Below are 20,328 nucleotides of genomic sequence, written 5' to 3'. Positions count from 1 at the left end.
TTGTTGAAGGTCTTAATTCTTTATACTCATAATGTTCTAACTGCAAGTAATTTGGAAAAAAAAAAAAAAGAGGAGTGGGTGGGTGAAGAGGAGTTGGTCATAATGATAATGATATCATTAAAGAATTAAATGAAGAAGTTAGCAAAAAAATTCTGGGCAATTCTTTATATGCCCTGCCCAAATGTTTGATAATTATAATGTGATTGCTGTCCCACCCTGTATTTAACACTAGAATTATGTATCCTCAAGGAATTACAATAGTAAGTTATATACGGCAACTAGAAGAGACTAGTTTTTCCAGCGTTTTGTGAAATGATGAAAAAGGACCTCTAATCTCCACTAGTGAAGTGATGAAAAGATAGTATCTTCAAATGAACAACATGGTACTATGTTTGTCTCTAATTAGTATCTATGAAATAATGACATTCATTTTTCTCTTCCACGATTTTGTAGTTGTTTTTCATGTTTTAAAAATAGCTTTTTAAGAAATTTCTTTTTATTTTCTTTAGACAAGAAATCGTTTCAGGAAATGCTCTGTTGCCCAGGCTGGAGTGCAGTGGCGCGATTAGAGCTCACAGCAGCCTTGACCTCCCTGGCTCAAGCAATCCTCTTACCTCAGCTTCCTAAGTAGCTAGGATAATAATCATACACCACCACATCCAGCTATTTCTTAAATTTTTTTTAGAGATGGGATCTCGCTTTGTTGCCCAGGATGGTCTCGAACTCCTGGCCTCTAGGGATCCTCCTGCGTTGGCCTCCCAAAGTGCTAGATTACAGGTTTGAGTCGCAGGGCCGAGCCAAAAATTGCTTTTTCAATCTGTACTTTTCATAGTTCAGTGATCAGGAAATCAAACTGTATTTGCAGACTCAGGATACCTTTTTAATAACTTAACAAACTCAAATGCAATTCAGTTGTGCAATATATATTTTAAGAAGGGTATTTATAGGATAATTGGAATTAGTAGACTTGTATAATTTGATAACATACCTAGGAATAGAAAAAAACTCAAAATGTCCAATATAAAGAAACATATTTGCAGGGCTCTAAGATCAGTGTGTTTGTGTCTCCGATGCTGCTTTTAGTCACAGGATTCCCTCAACCTCTTCTTCCAACATTCTTCAAGTTTCAATATCCTTTCCAAAACATACTTTGTCTCTTCTTAACCACTCCCTTTCACTTACAAAATCCTTTCTATAATATTCCACATCTTATTTCATTTTACTGTTAGCAAACAATAAAACAAGGCCTTTCATCAGTTCCTTTCTGGTAGCTGCTAAGCCTAGATTGAATCCGAGGTGATTTTCACCTGTTAGTGACTTTGAACTTGACCTAGGCCCCTGTCTTTAGCTTTCGACTATGAGATTTAAGAGGAATTTTTTCTTGTTCCTTAAAGAATATAAATGACATTATGACAATCTTAAATAAGAAAAATACTCACATAAAAACCATTATGACAAATTGAGGAATATTAAAGTAGTCGATTTGTGCATTTCATTGAACATTCTGAACCATACAAATTTGAATGCAGCTTTCAATATACAAATAAGCCAGTTCTGTAACAATAGGCAGTGCCATTGTATATCAGACATTATGCATAGTGCAGCCAGCTGCATCAAAGGGATGGCGGAATTGCAATTTGTTTTTAAAGTTAAATTAAAATCCAAAAAAAAAATTATTATTGTCACTCTGTAATAAACAGGAATGTGGCTTAATGAAAACCTTTATTTGTGTTGGTGGGTTTTTTGTTCCTAATTCACAAGTGGCTAAAGCTGCTCTTTATAATTGGATAGCTGCCACAATTCTTAAACTTTGCAAAATATCATCTTGTTCATATGTGAAGAATATCAGAACAATAGTTTAAATAGTATAGACAAGATACAGTTTAATACAGGAGGAAATTCCAAGAAGATTAGCAGGAATATTCACAGTGCGTATTATATCTTTCTTATATCCCTTTGTCTTAAAAAAAATGTGTAACAAGGAGATACTAACATTAAACATCATTCCTCTCTTTGGTGAAGGGGGAAAATAATCATCTGTCTTTTCTAATTTAAAGATTTAAAAATTATACCCAAGTGCAATTATTTATTACTTAGTCCAAACCTTTTTATAATGACGTTTCTAAGAATGCATCAAAATGTATGGTTGCTTTTTTTTTAATGTTTGCTTTCTTCAAGTCTTACAAACAAACTTACAGAGAATTTTAGAATTTTTTTGGACAATTATAATGATGCCAAATGTTCCCATAATTGTGATTATAAGTAAAGTTAGTGTGAAATGGAAAATATATATTAGAACACATGTATTTAAATGTGGCTTTTTAATTTTATTAGCAGTCACTCTTAGATACTAGTATACTAGGAAGTAGAGAAGTTACTGTGATAAAAGCAAATTGACACGTTTATGGTTTTTAAGCTACATCCTCGCTCTCTAGGAATGTATGGTTCTCTTAATCCCTTTTCCATTTTTTTCGAGTTTTCAAGCCCTGACCTCAAGCTTGAATAGTAAACCAAAGCTGCTTCTTCACTGGAAAAAAACCCAAAACCCACAACTGTATTTTATGCAGAGTTGGTTGTCTGAATGCTGATTTTCTGATTTCATGTGTACCTTTTAGCAACTGATGAATCAAGACACGGTCTAGACATATAGCTGAATGTTGTAGATGCCTACTCTTTTGATTCTAGGCCATGTTCTTCTTACAAAAATAAACTAGCCATTTATAGCGGATTTTTAATATAATGGTTATTCACATATCACTAAGGTTTGATCAGTACATATTTACTATGAGCTTCATATGCTTGAGGCACTAAAGAAGTTCAAATTGAACACATTATGAAAGATGTGAAGAAAACATATATTGACTATCGATCTTGGAAATTATTTCCAACATTAGATATTTCACAAAATAATTATGTCAGCCGGGTGCTCAAGCCTGTAATCCCAGCACTTTGGGAGGCCAAGGCGGGCAGATCACAAGGTCAAGAGACCAAGACCATCCTGGCCAACATGGTGAAACCCCGACTCTACTAAAAAAATACAAAAATTAGCTGGGAGTGGTGGCACCCGCCTGTAGTCCCAGCTACTTGGGAGGCTGAGGCAGGAGAATTGCTTGAATCTGGGAGGCGGAGGTCGCAGTGAGCCGAGATTGCGCCACTGCACTCCAGCCTGGCGCCTGGTGGTGGAGCAAGACTCTGTCTCAAAAAAAATTAAAAATAATAATAATAATTATTATTATTATGTCACTTCCAGCATGTATGTAGAAAAAACTCATTTTTTATTTTATTGGTTGAAATGTCTAATTAAAGAGGCATCTAGACTTTGGATAATTTGCTGGACTATGGAATTATTTTTTATCATATTGTATTTAGAAACATTTTAAGATTTCTATCTGCTACTTCAATATTAATAAGCAATGAGTATTACAAAAGCATGAAGCAAAATACTAAATGAATTCATGTGAGCAGTGCAAAATTCTGGAAAGGGCATTAAACTTAAAGTCTGGACACTTGCATTAATTCTCTGTGTAGCTCTTTCCTCACCAGACTTGAGTCTTTTCTGGCTATAAAACAATGTAAGTGTAGAATGTCTTTCTCTAACTAAATTCTGATTCAGTTATGATTTGACAAAGGAGAATAAATTCTCTCAAAATTTCTTTTAACTCTGGAATTATAATAATATATGATTTTGTAAAAATAATTTCATTTTTTCTGGTGTAGAATTTTTTTTTACTTGACTACGTAGTCCTAAGAGTTAACAATTAGGTATTCATCTTTGTGCAACACCTAACACATAGTAGGCACTCCATAGCACTTGTTGAATAAATAATGTGGTTACTGGTGTAAAATTCAGTTACTCTTAAATTATGATTTCCTGACTTACGTAAGTCGCAAAGATCAATTTTCCAATTATATGTTTAAATGTACATATTAAGTATAATTGAAAGTACTGCTAAAATACAGTCATCTCTCAATAAAATAAAGGTGTTATAAAATGACAAAACTTTTCCTAATGTTTTGTGCCTGAAGGAACTGTGGATATAAACTTAATGCTAATAAATGGAAACATTTATTAATGCAGGGAATACTATTTTTATGATAGCCAAAAATGCTTTCAAACAGTAATGTAAATGACCAAATTTGCATTATCTATTAAAATGAGCCAGAGGTAAGGTGTCTTGATGTAATGGTTTTTAAAATGCATACTTCTCTCTTTTTTAATATCTTGACTAGTGTCTGAGTTCAGTACTGGCATCATCACTGTGCATGTTGTTTTTTTTTTTTTTTCTTTTCATCCTTTTCTGGACTCTTCTTTGGACTATAATGCCCTAGTATCTGGTTTTTGTGTGCCTGTCCCCAAAATCCTGCCACAGTGGTTGTATTTCTTTTTCCCATTTTACAATGGATAATCTTAGGCAACAATAGAGCCCTGAGGAAGGAACATTTCAAGGTGGTAGAGGAGAAGAATATTTTATAGTTGAAATCATAATAAAAAATAAGAACCATGAGTGCGTTTAAATATTTAAGAAATACAAGTGGAGCCAGAATTTTCACGAGGCAGTATTGCTGGTATAGCAGAAACCAAAATGATGATAGTGTGAAACAGTGGGTGATATTCCTGGGATAAAATCTATGAGGAAAATAAAACAGATTTAATTAAGATTTTAAGACCTGGGTTTTCGTTGTTGTTGTTGTTGTTAAGAGTATATACCTGCTAACAGTATAATTAATGCAAACCTCATGAAACTCACACAAACTGAGAGAATTATTAGGAGCCAAGAAGAACGGTGGCAAAGAGATTGGATAACTGTTCACTTTCAACAGATTTATTTATCCAAATTAATTTTCTGTGCACCTACTATGAGCAGAGCACCACGGAGTGTAGGGAGATATGAAGTTGCACTAGACACAGTATTTCCAATATATTATTTTCCTTTTCTTTGGACAAGATTGTTGTCTTTCTCTGGATACCCCTAAAATGGGCAGTTTGCTTGTAAACAATTATCTTGGGAAAGGATTTTAAGGAACACTGGTGGGTGACTGAAACTAGTAACACAGGGAAGAAAGGAAAGCCAGTCCAAGAATACACCATTGAACTGGTACTTGGTGTGCATAACTGGGTTCCAGCCTACTAGACCCTCTGAGGAGCCTGGTAGAATATACTTTAGAATTGTTTGCCCTGCATACAACCACTTGTCATAGCAATAGCTAAAGTAGAAATGTAATGAGAAGATGTAAAGCAAAACACAAAAGTGTGTGAAACAAGTGTATTTTGTAAAATTTATCTCATGTGGACATAAAAAGAGCAGTTATTTATTAAGCCCTTATTATGTGCAGTCACTGTGATGGACTCTGGGGAAGAGGAAAGAAGAGGAAAAGAAAGATGAAGAAAATATGATTTCAGCTCTTTAGAAACTTGAAATCTAGGTGAGGAAGCAAGTTCCTAAGCAAGGCCTTGAAATAATTTGAATTACATTGAGGCCTCCAGGGAGAGAGGAAGTAAGGAAGGGATCATGTAAGTTGTCACAGAGGTGACAAGAAGAATGGTGGCAAAGAGATTGTATACCTGTTCTTGGTTCTTAAGGGGAAATATAAGTATATCAGACAGAGGCAGGAGAATCAGGAGGAAGTAGAAGAAGGCAATTCCAAGTAAAAGAAGCATGGATTGCAAACCCAAGGAGCTAAATGCTATGGTTTGTTCAGAGCATTGTGATCTTAGAGGAACTACATATTAAAACTGTACCCTGGAACAAACACAAAATAGTACGTGGAGAACAGCAGGTAATCACTAAGCGTGTGTAGATACTTAAGCATTATTTGTTTAGTGGATGAGTTTTCTGACCTGCATTTTTAAAGCTATGTTTTAGAAAGGACATATATTGTTAGTGTCGTTGTTACTGTTTCAAAATTTCTAGAACTCTGAGATACACATGATCTCTTGCCAACAACTAAACATTTCTTCTTGGGCCAAGGTAGATGTAAAAATAAAACAAGGACTCAGGTATTCTGATTCTCTGTGCTTCCATTTCTCTGTGCTTACATTGGTACTTCTTGTGTAAACACTAGTACATTTTTAAAAGCTATCATTTAAAGAAAATTTAATCAACACGTCAATGAACACTTCACTTAGTTGTCTCATTTGCTTATCATAACATGAGGAGGGATAATTTTATCCCCTTTGTTCAACTGAGAAAACTGAGGTACCAAGGTGCTAAGCTAGTACCTGGTATTATGCTTGATTGTTAAGAAATATGGCCTCCATCCATAGCAAACACATTCAGATAGAAGTCACAGACAAGGGCAATGATTTAACAGTTCTCTTGGGTGTGTGTTTATATTTTTGTAAAGATATAATTCTGTATTTATGGTATGATGTCTTGAGAGACATCCAAGAAGACAAGATTCGTCTTTTCAGTAGATGGAACAAATGTTACTCTATAATGGTAGTCAGTATTTCCAAGTTCCTGAATTCTTGATGGATGACATTATCTTTTCTATCTCTTTTCTTGAGCTCTATAGTAAAATCTCATCCTAATGCAGAAATTTAAACAATGTGTCTATACTTCAATTTTCTATAATTAATAGTTTGACAGTCCCAAACACTTGATCAAATGCTACGAGTTATACAAAAGTAAATTAAATATGATCCTTGCTTTCAAGAAACTTAGACTCTGTAGAAGAAGATGCACATGAGAGTGATAAAGTATAGGTAAAATATAGGCAAAGTATAGGTAAAAGCTATAGGAGAAAAGAGGACTTGGCAGATTAATTTAACTAGACTTAGGTAATAATTCAGGGAAGCTACATAGAAATGGAAGCACAGAGAATCAGAATACCTGAGTCCTTGTTTTATTTTTACATCTAATTTAAGTCCATCATTCAATCCCTATCAGCCTCACCTTCTCATCTGTAAAATCTGTGGATGGCACCACCTGATCCCCAGCACTCAGACTGTTTTGCAGGTTCTACTTTGTGAGTAGGTTGCATCTGAGATGGGCACTGAGATATGAGTACTGTTTCACACATGCAGACATAGAAGCCCATCTCATATGAATGCAAACTGTGCAAATACACAAGTGCAGAAAAGGCTTGGACGTGTCCTGAGAAAGGAGAGTTTTCTGACTAGGATAACACATGTGCAAAGTAAAGCAGGGTATCCGGTATAGGGCTGCAAAAGTTGCTTGCAGAAAGCCTACAGAACATCTTACATTCCATTCAAAGTCATTTGGATTTTATTAAGGATTTTAAAATAGCCAAAATATGATGGCAATGATTAGAGAATCATTGAGAATAACTGAAAATCAGTCTAGAGTGTAACAAGTGGAATAATTTCAGTAAATCAGAACTACAAGGCCAGATAATCACTGGCCTTCATTTCACTGGAAAATCTAATAACAAGCAAAGCAAACAGACTAAAGGTAAATTGAATATTCAAAAAAATGGAATGATCATCAAACCTTATGAAATTCTCGATTCTTAATAATGCCAAAAGAACAATGTTGCAGAATCCAGAAAATAAGCTAGTGTAGGTACCCTTTCTACCACAAAAGATTCGAAGTATAAAATGTAGTAAACAAGAAAACCTGATCATTAAACTCCAAGGTTAGACACCCTATATAAAAACTTAAATAATTTCACACCTACATACCCACATGTATAGGATCTCAAAAACGCTTTCAACTTGCAAAAATGTTTGCTGGTTTCCAATTTCTCCCATGTTTTTACCACACTAGCAGTGTCACAGTGAGGACATAGTTGATGGCAGTGACTATTAGTGACCTTAAGAACACAGCTGGGTTTCTATTTTTATTTCTGTAAAACCTTATTTTCTTCAACTGAATGATGCCCTAGAGGCCCAAGCTAAAGTCTGTATAGTAAGGTCAATGTGTATTGTATTTTGTGCAAATATTTCACACAACAAAGCCAGAGTTTAAAACACACGTACACACACCCATACACATCCACAGACAGCTCCAAAATATGTCAAGACACTTATGTAGAAACCCATCTGCAAACCAACATGGTAGGAGTTGCCATACCGAGTTCAAAGAACCGTTCAGGATCACACAAAATTACCTGTATTGACAACACACTTCCAAGCTCCTATATATTCATGTAAATTACTTCTAAGTTTCTAAAATAAACAGAAAATACGAAACATTGAGAAGATACTGATGAACAATTCAAGCTTTGAGGCCTTATTTCGGCAACTAGGAAGGATAATAAAAGGCAGTAGAATTTGTTTCTATTTGGATGATTGCTTCCTCATTCTCCTCACCTCAAATTAGAGGTAATAGTCTTGGAGAGTTTCATCTGGCTATATGAAGATAAAAGTATTTACCTACAAAAAGGTAGATTTCTGAATGTGAGTAAAACCAAGGCAAATAGATGTTTAAAATTCCTAATGTAATTGATGCTGAGTAAATAGGATGGTATATTGTGAACTTTGGCAACATGGCTATTCAGCAAGCAAAATGGGATGCGAGGAGGCTGGGTGGCCAGAGAAATAGCTCTGTAGTCGCTAAGAATAAGTTGGCAGGAAAATGCTACTAGTCAAAAAGAGAGAGAAAGGAATGGTGTGATTTCTCTACCCATTCACCTCATTGTTGATAACACAAAAGTAGAGAGATTTTCTGTAAAAATGACTATTTTGAAGTTTATCAAGTCTCACTCTGTCAAAAGTATTGGAACTAACCTGAAGATAGACATTCCATTTTTTGATCAAATAAAAAATAAAATAATAATAATAAAAAACACCAAAACGTTAGCATTAAATAAAAACTTTTCTATGTTCTTTGGCCTCTAATTCAAGAAAAGAACACCAATGTGTACTTGTTAGCCTGACTTCTTCTAAAGAAGAAAAAAGGGAAGGCTGACTGACAGAAATTTGAAGCTATTTATCCAATTTTCACATTCTTTCTCTAAATGCGAGAGGAGTTGACTGTCATAAGAAATCACAAATTGTTACTCGACCAGACGGAGAGCTAATTGAAAAGAGGACCATAATATGTTTACCTCTCTGCACTCCGGGAGACAGTGTATGGCACAATGAAGGTGTGTTTAGTAATCACACAAACAGACTGAAAGTCTCTACATTGCTAGCATTCCCACATGACAACTGTGCTACTCGGGCATTCTCCAACCCTAAAGTTGAGGAGGAGAAAAAGACCCCAGAGGGTCTACAGTACAGGAGCATGCAATATTCACACAAACAAAGCTCTCTTCCTAGAAATCACTGTGCCACAAAATGAGGTGGTGCATGAGAAGATATAGTGTGTCTGTGCTGTATCTATAACCCAGCGCATCTCATTTTAGGATCTGGACTATTTGATTTCACCAGAAATAATGGAAAGGAGTTTAATTATGTTCACCGTGTGAGACCTACTTGATTCTTCCAGATACCATAATCCAGAGTTATATACCAGTGGAAAAGTATATTCCATCTGCTTCTCTTTTCCTCTCCTAATCTGTACCCGGTGTTTAAGTAAAATTAAGTGATACAAAAAAGGGAAGTGCAAGCTGAGCCTCCAGATATCCCCTGCAGCTGCTGATGGTGGAAAGGGGTGGATGGTGGATATTGCTTCAGAGAGGATTTAATTACCTTTTGAGCAAACTCCTCCCACAGTATGTAACGCAACAGGATCCCACTGTCAGTTGGATCTAATCAATGGTGTATAATTTCTCAGTAAACGTATGTGTTCTCTATTTTGAGTACACATTAATCACCCTCTTCTTCATGAAACGTTATTTGGGTGTAAATCACTTGCTTCCCATTAAGGTATATGCTTCTTCAGGAAAATGTAAGTCGAGGTCAGCTTTGCCCTACAGAAGCAGAATTAATATAGCTTTAGTAACTCTAAGATTGCAACAGGAATCTTAAAAACATGACTCAAAGCTAGTTCAGTTAAAACATGAGTAATTTAAGGAAATTTCTGGGCAAGTAACTGATATTGTACCAAAACTAAATATTTCACAGTTACATTTGATTTTGCCTCAAAATACAAACCGGAGCAATACAAGGGAAAACTGCCAAAACAGAAAATAATAGGCAGCAGCTGTGGTAATTGGTAGTGATAATCATCATTAGACAAGATATAAAACATATATTAACATTCAGAATGGATCTTCCTGTTGACAATGGGAAGAAGTCTTAAAGGCCTACACTCCACTCTTAGCCTGGCACTTTTGCTTCCCACCTGAGATAGATCCTCTAAAAACAAACTCATCATTAAGTCAGCCATGAAACCACTCTATAAATTTCACGCATCATGCTGTTCTCCTTGGCAAAAGAGAAGAAAAGGAAGAGGTCATACCCTCTGAAGAGATTGCAAATCAGAGGAGACTGGCAATTATCTAGCGATAAATTGCATTAAATAAAAAAACTCCCAAAGTCAAGAAAATATAGAGAATTAATATTTCTGTAAGCAAAAACAAAAGACGTTTTTGTGAGACCAGAGAAACATTGGTGTAACCAAGTGTAGATTAAAAGTGAAGTAAAATATGCTTGCTCCGTGCAAAGCATCTCAAGTTAAAAAAAAAAAAAAAAAAAAAAAAAGCTCTGTGGGAACACGGACCGTTTCCGTTTTGCTCATTGCCTCAGAGTGCCTGGCACATCGCACACACTGAATCCGTTAGAGGATTGTCTAGCCCATCCTGGTGGGAGTGTTTATGCTTTGTTAAGTGCTGTACTGGGTGGTTTACACATGACAACACATTTAATCTTCGCAGTAACTTTTGAGATATTACCAATCCACATTTGCAGATGAAGGTACTGAACTCAGCAAAGTTAAGAAACTTGCCCAGGTTAGTCCAGTTAGAAAGAGGTGGAATTGGAACTTGAACCAATATCACCTGGCCTGGCGCTACAGTCTGTATGTTGTATATGATGTCATATTTAAAGACTGGAATGTCTTAGCTTTACTAAGTAGAAAGAATGACAAACGGTCCTTTCTCTTGTTTGTTTTAAATTCTGATCTGCAGACTACACCAAAGCAGTCTCACTTACAGACTCCATTTTATTTTCTTTCTCTTTTTTTTTTCAAAAAAATGGTAAATATGATATCATTTTTAAATGATACATATTTATCAAATGGTAAATATTACCATTGTTCAAGGGCTGAGTGTTCTGTGTTTGTTTTAAATCTTCAACTTTTGTGTCCTTTATCCTCTTCCTTTCTTTCTCATTCTCAATTTAAACTTTTCTTCTCTTTTCTTCAATCTTCTTCTCAAAAACAATTAAGCAGGTAGTAAGAAAGAAATAGAACAATTTCCCCCATTACCCACTTTGCCTTAAGGGTGAGAAATCATAGGAACAACTATTAGGAGAGTTTATAAAAATGGTCTTGAATTAGACACATGCATATTTAGGAATATTATTCCACACCCAATCCAATAAACATCAATTGAACACGATTGTTATAAGATACAGATGCACATATAAGGAGGAATGTTCCATAACCTCAAGATGTTTTATAGTTACATATGACATATATATTACTAATTATAAGTTAAAAAGAAAGAAAACATTTCTGAAGTCAGGTATAAGCAGAAGACTAACAATTTTTCTTAGGCTGGGGATGGCCTTATGAAATAAACTGTTGTTTTTTTAATGTTTAGGGATCAGTAGGCTTAAGGAGTTAGCATGTGCAAAGGACATGTGGTAATGAAACACTCTTTGTGTTCAGAAAAATGGCTTGTACAACTAGAGTGAAGAGCCACTGTGAGTCTGAATAAGTTGACTAGAACCAGAGGGCCAAGGACCCTGAATGCTAGGCTGTAAAGTTTTGGCTTCACTCAATAGACAGTGGGGAATTCTTGAAGGTTTTGAGCTAGCATAAGCTTTACTCTTTTTTTTTTTTTTTTTTTTTTTTTGAGGCAGAGTGCAGTGGGGCAATCTCAGCTTACTGCAACCTCTGCCTCCAGGTTTCAAGTGATTCTCGTGCCTCAGACTCCCAAGTAGCTGGGATTACAGTGTGCACCATCAATTAGCATGCCTGACTGATTTTTTTGTCTTTTTAGTAGAAACATGGTTTTGCCATGTTGGCCAAGCTGTTCTTGAACTCCTAGTCTCTGGTTATCCCCCTGCCTCGGCCTCCCAAATTGCTGGGATTACAGGCAAGAGGCACCGTGCCCGGCCAACATAGGCTTGACTCTTGACTTTCCTAGTATAATCTATTGTCTACTGACTAGCCAAGTGATCCTTTAGAAATAATCAAACTCTCCTATGGCTTCTCATGTCACTCAGAATGAAACTAAAGCTCTCACCTTAGCCCCGCTACATTTCTGAACACATGACCTATCCTGCCTAATTTTACTTAGGGTAAATAGAAGCATGATATTGATAGGCAACTAAAAGCTTGGCAGAGATCCTTCAACAGGTCTGGACACCCCAGAGGCTCAACTAGATGTCTCCTAAGGAATTCAGGCTTCTAGTTTGGACCTATGGGTTCACCTATGCTGACTCTTTTGTGGCAAGAATATGATGTTATAAAGTTCAGTACATATTCTGTTCCTATATTATCCTGCTAATGATCTGTCTTCTTGCTCAAAATACTTAAGGGAAGTAGCCTGACTTGTACAGGTCAAGCTATAATGAGCCTGAAACTAAAAGGAGAAGAAAGATTCAGCAAAGTATGAGGGGGAAAGACAATATTCTCTGAAAAATGAAGTCAAGCTATTTTGTCTCCTTATAGGTTTGTGGTAACAGTGGGGGAAATGGATGCGATGCACAAATGTTTACTGAACACCTATTAAGTACCAAACTGTGTATTCAGTATCAGAGATTATATATATATATATATATATATATATATATATATATATATATTCATGTAGCTACTCAGGAGGCTGAAGCTGGAAAATCGCTTGAACCCGGGAGGCGGAGGTTGTAGTGAGCTGAGATTGTGCCACTGCACTCCAGCCTGGGTGACAGAGTAAGACTACTTCTCAAAGAGAGAGAGAGAGAGAGAGAGAGAGAGAGAGGGGTGTAATAAAATATGTATATCATTGCATTTTGTAAAAAATTATTGTATTTGTAACTGTTGCCTGGATTCCTTATCTGCCATGAACCCCTAGGGAGTCCTCCCAGGTTTGTATGTTATCCTTAAATCTCCATATATCCTGATGATCTATATTTACCTATTTATTCATATCCTATTTATTTATTTATTCTTGAAAGAGAGGTTTGGGTTTTATTCATCTTTGCCTATGTGAGGTTTAATTCAACCTGATGTACATAATAGATATTCAGTATATAGTTAAGGAGTATGCCTGATGACATATAACTTGACATTAGGTATCTGACCTCACATTATGGTGACTAACTTTGCTCTTTGTGTTTTGGCCTACTGATTATTCACAATTACTCCACAGTTCATTTTCTGTAACAATTGCAAGCTAACAATGCATCAGCCAGTTTCTAGTTTATTTAAGGACTAATATAAGGATTATATTCACAAATAACAAAAAAAGTATATAAATTTGTGGCATCAGTGAAAAAATATATGCCATTTTAATTGTGAAGTAATAAAGTTAAAAGATACTGTTGGTAATATCTTTGTTATCATTAAGACAATAGGAGGCTGAGTGGAAAAAGATACAACTACACTGGGGAAGGCAGATGACAAAAAGCAGTATATATGGAAATACATAGAATTAAGTCATAAAAGGTTCATACCTATCTTATTAATTGATACGTTCCCAGCACTTAGAAGAGTGCTTGGTACCTAGTTCAATTAAAACTTGCTGAATGAATGAATGGATGTATATTACTATAGCACGTTTTCTAGCCCATAATTATATGGCTTGCTTCAGAAGAGATACCATTTTGTGGGATAGAAATACTCATTTTGATTGTGACCCATTCATTTGATTGAGTCATTTACTTAGACATTTCTTGAGCATCCACTATATATCACACCTATGTCTGGAAACACAGAGATGAATAAGACATGACCTAGAAGAGTTTAAGTCTGTTGGAAGAAATGAATACGTAACAAATATTTGCAATGCAGTGTGATAGTTGTATAACATATAATATATATTTCATGGTCTCATGACACAGAAGGGATAATCAGCTTCATTTGTTGAAGGAGAGGAGATCTAGGAAAGATTGCCCCAAAACACATTTTTAAAGATAGGTAAGGAGTTTTGAGGGGTCTTGAAAGTCTACTCTTTTTTTTTTTTTTTTTTTTTGAGATGGAGTCTCCCTGTTACCAGGCTGGAGTGCAGTTGTGCAATCTTGGCTTACTGCAGTCTCCGCCTCTGGGGTTCAAGCGATTCCCCTGCCTCAGCCTCCCAAGTAGCTAGGACTACAGGTGTGTGCCACCTTGCCCCACTAATTTTTGTATATTAGTAGAGATGGTGCCTCACCATACTGGCCAGGATGGTCTCGTCTCCATCTCTTGACCTCATGATCTGCCCGCCTCAGCCTCCCAAAGTACTAGGATTACAGGCGTGAGCTGCCATGCCTGGCCAATGGTCTACCCATTTAATATTACTACTTAATTTGTCATGATAACAGAAATAATTTACCGTTGCTTTTTATGCTTAGCTTTTAAATTTTATTTCTTATATATCAAACCATGTATATGCTTTGCATGTTCTTGGTTTTTTACTATTATACAAGTTTTATTACATGCAACATTCTTGAAAACCAACAACTCTACCGTAACTATTATTGAGAAGGTCATATACTAAATAAAGATTTATTTATATTTTTAATATATTTTTCTATATCTTGAAAAAGGGAAAATAAGAGTTCCATGGTTTTAAATCAGACTTCTTATATATCAGAAATTGAAAAGCTGTCTGTTCAACAAAAGGCTTACTTTCTTCATCTTTTTATTTAAAAAAAAAACTCATTTGTAATTACATAGATGCATTAAATAGCTAATTTTGCTCTCTGTTTATTAAAACATCATAGTCTCACTGCTCAGATCCCATTCACCTGGAATCAATAATTGCACTGTCAAAGAAACTTCCCACTGCAGGGACCCATGTATCTTTCATCCCCTTTAATTTCTTGGAAGTGTAAACAACACAATTTATTCTTCTTGTTACATAGTAATATAGTCATTTGTGAACGTTTCATTAAAACTATCTGCTGGTAATTCAAACTCAGTGTACTAAACCTGCTCCTGGATTTGAGTTATAAATTTAGAAATGAAGTAGTCGATTTCTTTACTACATTATTCAATTTCTACTAGGAAACAGTGCTTGAAATCCAGGTTTCATTAAGAAAAGGTGGTTAAAATATGTTTTGTTATTATTATTATTATGGTAAATGAGAGTCAATCTCTAACAAGTCCAAGCACGACTGTGACATTTAATTTCTGGAACACAATATAATTCACATACAAGTAGGAAACTATCCTTTCATAAACAAAGTGGAACCCATTCACAACACTCCCACAATATCCCAAACTTGATGAATTTTCAGGTATTCAGTGAAAATTCAATGTAACTGTTAGCCAAGTACCAAGTGAACTTCTCCATATATAAAACTGTAATCTTTCTCATGTACAAATGTAGTCATACATTCAACTAAAACTCCAAATTCTTCAAAATATCTTTCAGCATATAAACCGAGTCCCCTATTCATTACAGTTGGGGTCATTCTACCTGTCCAGAGGTCTAGTTTCACTTCTCTCCACTTCAACCCTCAAACTTCATGGTCCAGCAAAACTAAATCTACCCTCTATATTCTACACTATACACCTTGCTCTGTCCTTTTCTCATGGCTTCGAATATGTTGTTTCTTCTACCCACATGATCATCTCCTTTGGTAAAACTGCATTTGAAATCTCCCTTGCCCAGGCTAATTTAATGCACAATTTTTCTGCGTTAGTGAAGTCTGCACATGCAACTCTGATATTCCTAGGATTGTATTATAATTGTTTGAAGATCTTTTCTCACCAAAAAAAAGGCCTTGGAAGGGACTCTTGTTTTTCTAGCATTTACTCCAGTATTTACCTAATAAAATGAAGCTACAAATATATGCATAAATGAATATTGTCTACTAATATAAATATTTACAATACATATAAGAGGAATAATGATGTTAGTGGCTTTTAAGTACTTAGCGTGTGTTTAGTTGATGTAGTACACTGTAATTCTCACCACAGCCCTGAGACATGGATTATATTATTTCTGTTATTTTTATTGTGCCCTTGAGAAAACTGAAGCTCTGAGAAGTTAGCCACATACCCCACACATTGTCATATAGCAGAATCAGATATGAACTTAAGTCTGTCTGACTCCAGTGTCAATGCTTTCCCTAATGCACTCAGCTACCTTTTGATTATTGTCAAGATCCTGGAAGACACAAATTAGATTTTGATTTAATCTTTTCCATTTCTTTCCAGCTCCAAGTACAGCCCAGTATGGAATTACCGGGAGCGCTGATGTTATTTTCTCCTGCTGGTACCTTGTGTTGACACTGTCCTCTTTCACCAGCATATTCTACCTGAAGAATGCCATTCTACAATAAATTTAAAGACCCATAAAAGGCTTTTAAGGATTCTCTGAAAGTGCTGATGGCTGGATCCAATCTGGTACAGTTTGTTAAAAGCAGCGTGGGATATAATCAGCAGTGCTTACATGGGGATGATCGCCTTCTGTAGAATTGCTCATTATGTAAATACTTTAATTCTACTCTTTTTTGATTAGCTACATTACCTTGTGAAGCAGTACACATTGTCCTTTTTTTAAGACGTGAAAGCTCTGAAATTACTTTTAGAGGATATTAATTGTGATTTCATGTTTGTAATCTACAACTTTTCAAAAGCATTCAGTCATGGTCTGCTAGGTTGCAGGCTGTAGTTTACAAAAATGAATATTGCAGTGAATATGTGATTCTTTAAGGCTGCAATACAAGCATTCAGTTCCCTGTTTCAATAAGAGTCAATCCACATTTACAAAGATGCATTTTTTTCTTTTTTGATAAAAAAGCAAATAATATTGCCTTCAGACTATTTCTTCAAAATATAACACATATCTAGATTTTTCTGCTCGCATGATATTCAGGTTTCAGGAATGAGCCTTGTAACATAACTGGCTGTGCAGCTCTGCTTCTGTTTCCTGTAAGTTCAGCATGGGTGTGCCTTCATCCAATAATATTTTCCTCTTTGTCTCCAACTAATATAAAATGTTTTGCTAAATCTTACAAATTGAAAGCAAAAATAAACCAGAATGATAAAGTTAAACCATATACTATCTCTAAGTAATGAAGGAGCTATTGGAATGTAAAAATCTTTTCCTGAACTGACAGTGGGGTTTGAGAATTTTGCCCCACACTAACTCAGTTCTTGTGATGAGAAATAATTTAATAACAGTATAGTAAATATGCCATATGATTTCTTGAGTTGTAGCTAAATGTTGGACCCACTGTGGGAAATCATTTCCTTTAAAATGACAGCACAGTCCACTCAAGGGATTGCCTAGCAATACAGCATCTTTTCCTTTCACTACTGCAAGCCAAAAATTTTAAGATGATTTGTCAGAAAGGGCACAAAGTCCTATCACCTAATATTACATGAGTTGGTAAGCGCTCATCATTAATTTTGTTTTGTGGCCGGTAAGTTAGTATGAAAGAGGCAGTGCTCCTGCGGACAGGAGCATTTTGCATATTTTCCACCCAAAAATAACACTCAATTGATCATCTGGAATGCACGTTATATATTTTTAAAGTTCCAAAATATGTTATAACAAACATTCTATATTGGCATATAGCAGACCAATCTCTAAAATAGTCAATTCTTCAGTAAAACCTTTCTATATGGCCATTTCAGCTCAAACAAGTAAAAGCAAAAAGAGACCATCCTTTATTTTTGCTTACATGATATATGTGAGATGTGATCAAATAAAGACAAGACACCTGTGATAAGATTATCTTAGGATATCCTAATTATCAAATTATTGTGAATGTTAATTATTTCTACTATAAAGAATGAAAACTACATTTTGGAAGGAAAATGCTGTTACTCTAGGTATTACGTTACAGAAATAGTTTGATGGTTTCACTCTTTACTAAAGAAAGACCATCATCTTGAAAGCCATTTTACAGGTTTAATGAAGTTACCAATTATGCTGCACCTAGATTTCTACAAATAGTCCCCTTTTACAAGTCATAACAACAAAGATCCTACAATAAAATTAGATATAATAAATTGCTTATACATATTTGAGATACCTAGTCAGTTGCCCTGGAGGGATGGCTTAAAACCTGTGATTTATTTTTTCTTCAAGTAAAACTTAGTCCCAAAATATACCATAAATCAATTTTAATTAGAAAAATGAATCTTAAATGAAGGGATGTAAGTATACACTCTTTCCATAAAATGACAATAATAAGGCATAAAGCTATTAAATCTACTAACTGTAATAAATGGATGACATTATTTTGATTGATATATTAAAAAGTTTTTAGAACAAATATGGAACTTTATTATTTATTTGCTTTTAAAGATACTTTCTGTGGAATTGAAGAATAAACTACAAAATATTATTTTGTATTGCAGCTTTAAAGTGGAACACTCCATAATAATCTACTTCCTAGAAATAGTGGTGCTACCACAAAAGTGTTAACCATCAGTACCATTGTTTGAGAGAAAGAAACAGATCAAGAATGCATATTATTCAGTGACCACTTTCCTAGAGTTAAAATACCTCCTCTTTGTAAGGTTTGTAGGTAAATTGAGGTATAAACTATGGATGAACCAAATAATTAGTTCAAAGTGTTGTCATGATTCCGAATTTGTGGAGTCTGGTGTTTTTACCATAGAATGTGACAGAAGTACGGTCATAGCTCAGTAGCTATATGTATTTGCCTTTATGTTAGAAGAGACTTTCTTGAGTGACATTTTTAAATAGAGGAGGTATTCACTATGTTTTTCTGTATCACAGCAGCATTCCTAGTCCTTAGGCCCCGGGACAGAGTGAAATCATGAGTATTTATGAGTTCAATATTGTCAAATAAGGCTACAGTATTTGCTTTTTTGTGTGAATGTATTGCATATAATGTTCAAGTAGATGATTTTACATTTATGGACATATAAAATGTCTGATTACTCCATTTTATCAGTCCTGACTGTACAAGATTGTTGCAATTTCAGAATAGCAGTTTTATAAATTGATTTATCTTTTAATTTATAATAATTTTTGTTAGCTATTCATTTCAGGTTATTTTCTACAAGTTCCATCTGTGGGACTCCTTTTGTTGCCCCTAATTTTTTAAAAAAGAAGAAAGAAAGAAAAATAAGTAGCAGCTGAAAAATGAAAATTGAGAGAGTAAAAGAATGAAAAGGAAAGGAAATAAAGACAGAAAAAAGGAAGGATGGAAGGAGTGAAGGAAGGAAGGAAGGGAGGAAGGGGAGAAGGAAGAGACAAAGAAAGGATAAGAGGGAAGGTAGAATCCGAATATTAGGGTAGTTAACTTACACATTTGCATTCTTAGTTTAACTGCAAGTGGTGTAATTATGTTTTACAATGATCTCATTCGAAACGTAAGTCCTATTACACCATTAAATTCCTATTACGTGGCAATTATATCATAAAAAGTACTGTGTGGGTGTTTTTGACACACCAGAGATTTGAGAGAGAGAATTTTAAACTTAAAGCCACTTTTGGGGGGTTTATAACTTAACTGAAAAATTAATGCTTCATCATAACATTTAAGCTATATCTAGAAAGTAGACTGGAGAACTGAGAAAATAACCCAGATAATTCAGGGCAAATAATATATATATATAAATACCCCTATGTTTGAAGTCAGAAAACTCTGAAAAACAGAATTATCAAAGTCAATCATCTATAATGATCAAATTTACTGAAAAATTGTTAATTTATCCATTGTGCTTAGCTTTGTAACACAGCTAAAAGTTACCTATTTAATCTTTTCAATAAAAATTGTTTTTTGAAATCCAGAAATGATTTAAAAAGAGGTCAGGTTTTTAACTATTTATTGAAGTATGTGGATGTACAGTATTTCAATAGATATGAATATGAATAAATGGTATGCCTTAAGATTCTTTGAATATGTATTTACTTTAAAGACTGGAAAGGCTCTTCCTGTCTTTTAGTAAAACATCCATATTTCATAATCTGATGTAAAATATGTTGTACTGTTTCCAATAGGTGAATATAAACTCGGTTTATCAATTAAAATATGTATTTGACTCATTTTAAAACTCTATTAGTTAAGTCATAAGAGAAAGTTATAAGTCATAAGTTAAAGAGAAAGAAGGAAAAATGACCATTTGACAATATTTCTGCTATTCTCTTCATTTTCTGTATTACACTCATCTTTATGCTTACTCTAAAGCAGTAAAGGGT

General features: G+C 34.8%; 1 protein-coding gene across 1 annotated transcript in view; it reads left to right on the top strand.

Moving 5' to 3' along the window:
• NEGR1 (neuronal growth regulator 1) overlaps window positions 1-19,074 on the top strand; it is a 932,106-nt gene extending 913,032 nt beyond the window's left edge. Inside the window, exon 7 of the mRNA XM_003921414.4 lies at window positions 16,362-19,074. Within this exon, the coding sequence (XP_003921463.1) occupies window positions 16,362-16,486 (125 nt within the window). The 3' untranslated portion in view covers window positions 16,487-19,074. The remainder of the gene's footprint in view (window positions 1-16,361) is intronic.
• Window positions 19,075-20,328: the final 1,254 nt, after the last annotated feature.

Source organism: Saimiri boliviensis, chromosome 11 (genome assembly GCF_048565385.1).
Source record: "Saimiri boliviensis isolate mSaiBol1 chromosome 11, mSaiBol1.pri, whole genome shotgun sequence".
In the NCBI taxonomy this organism is placed as follows: Eukaryota; Metazoa; Chordata; class Mammalia; order Primates; family Cebidae; genus Saimiri; species Saimiri boliviensis.
This window is presented reverse-complemented; position numbering and strand designations above follow the sequence as displayed.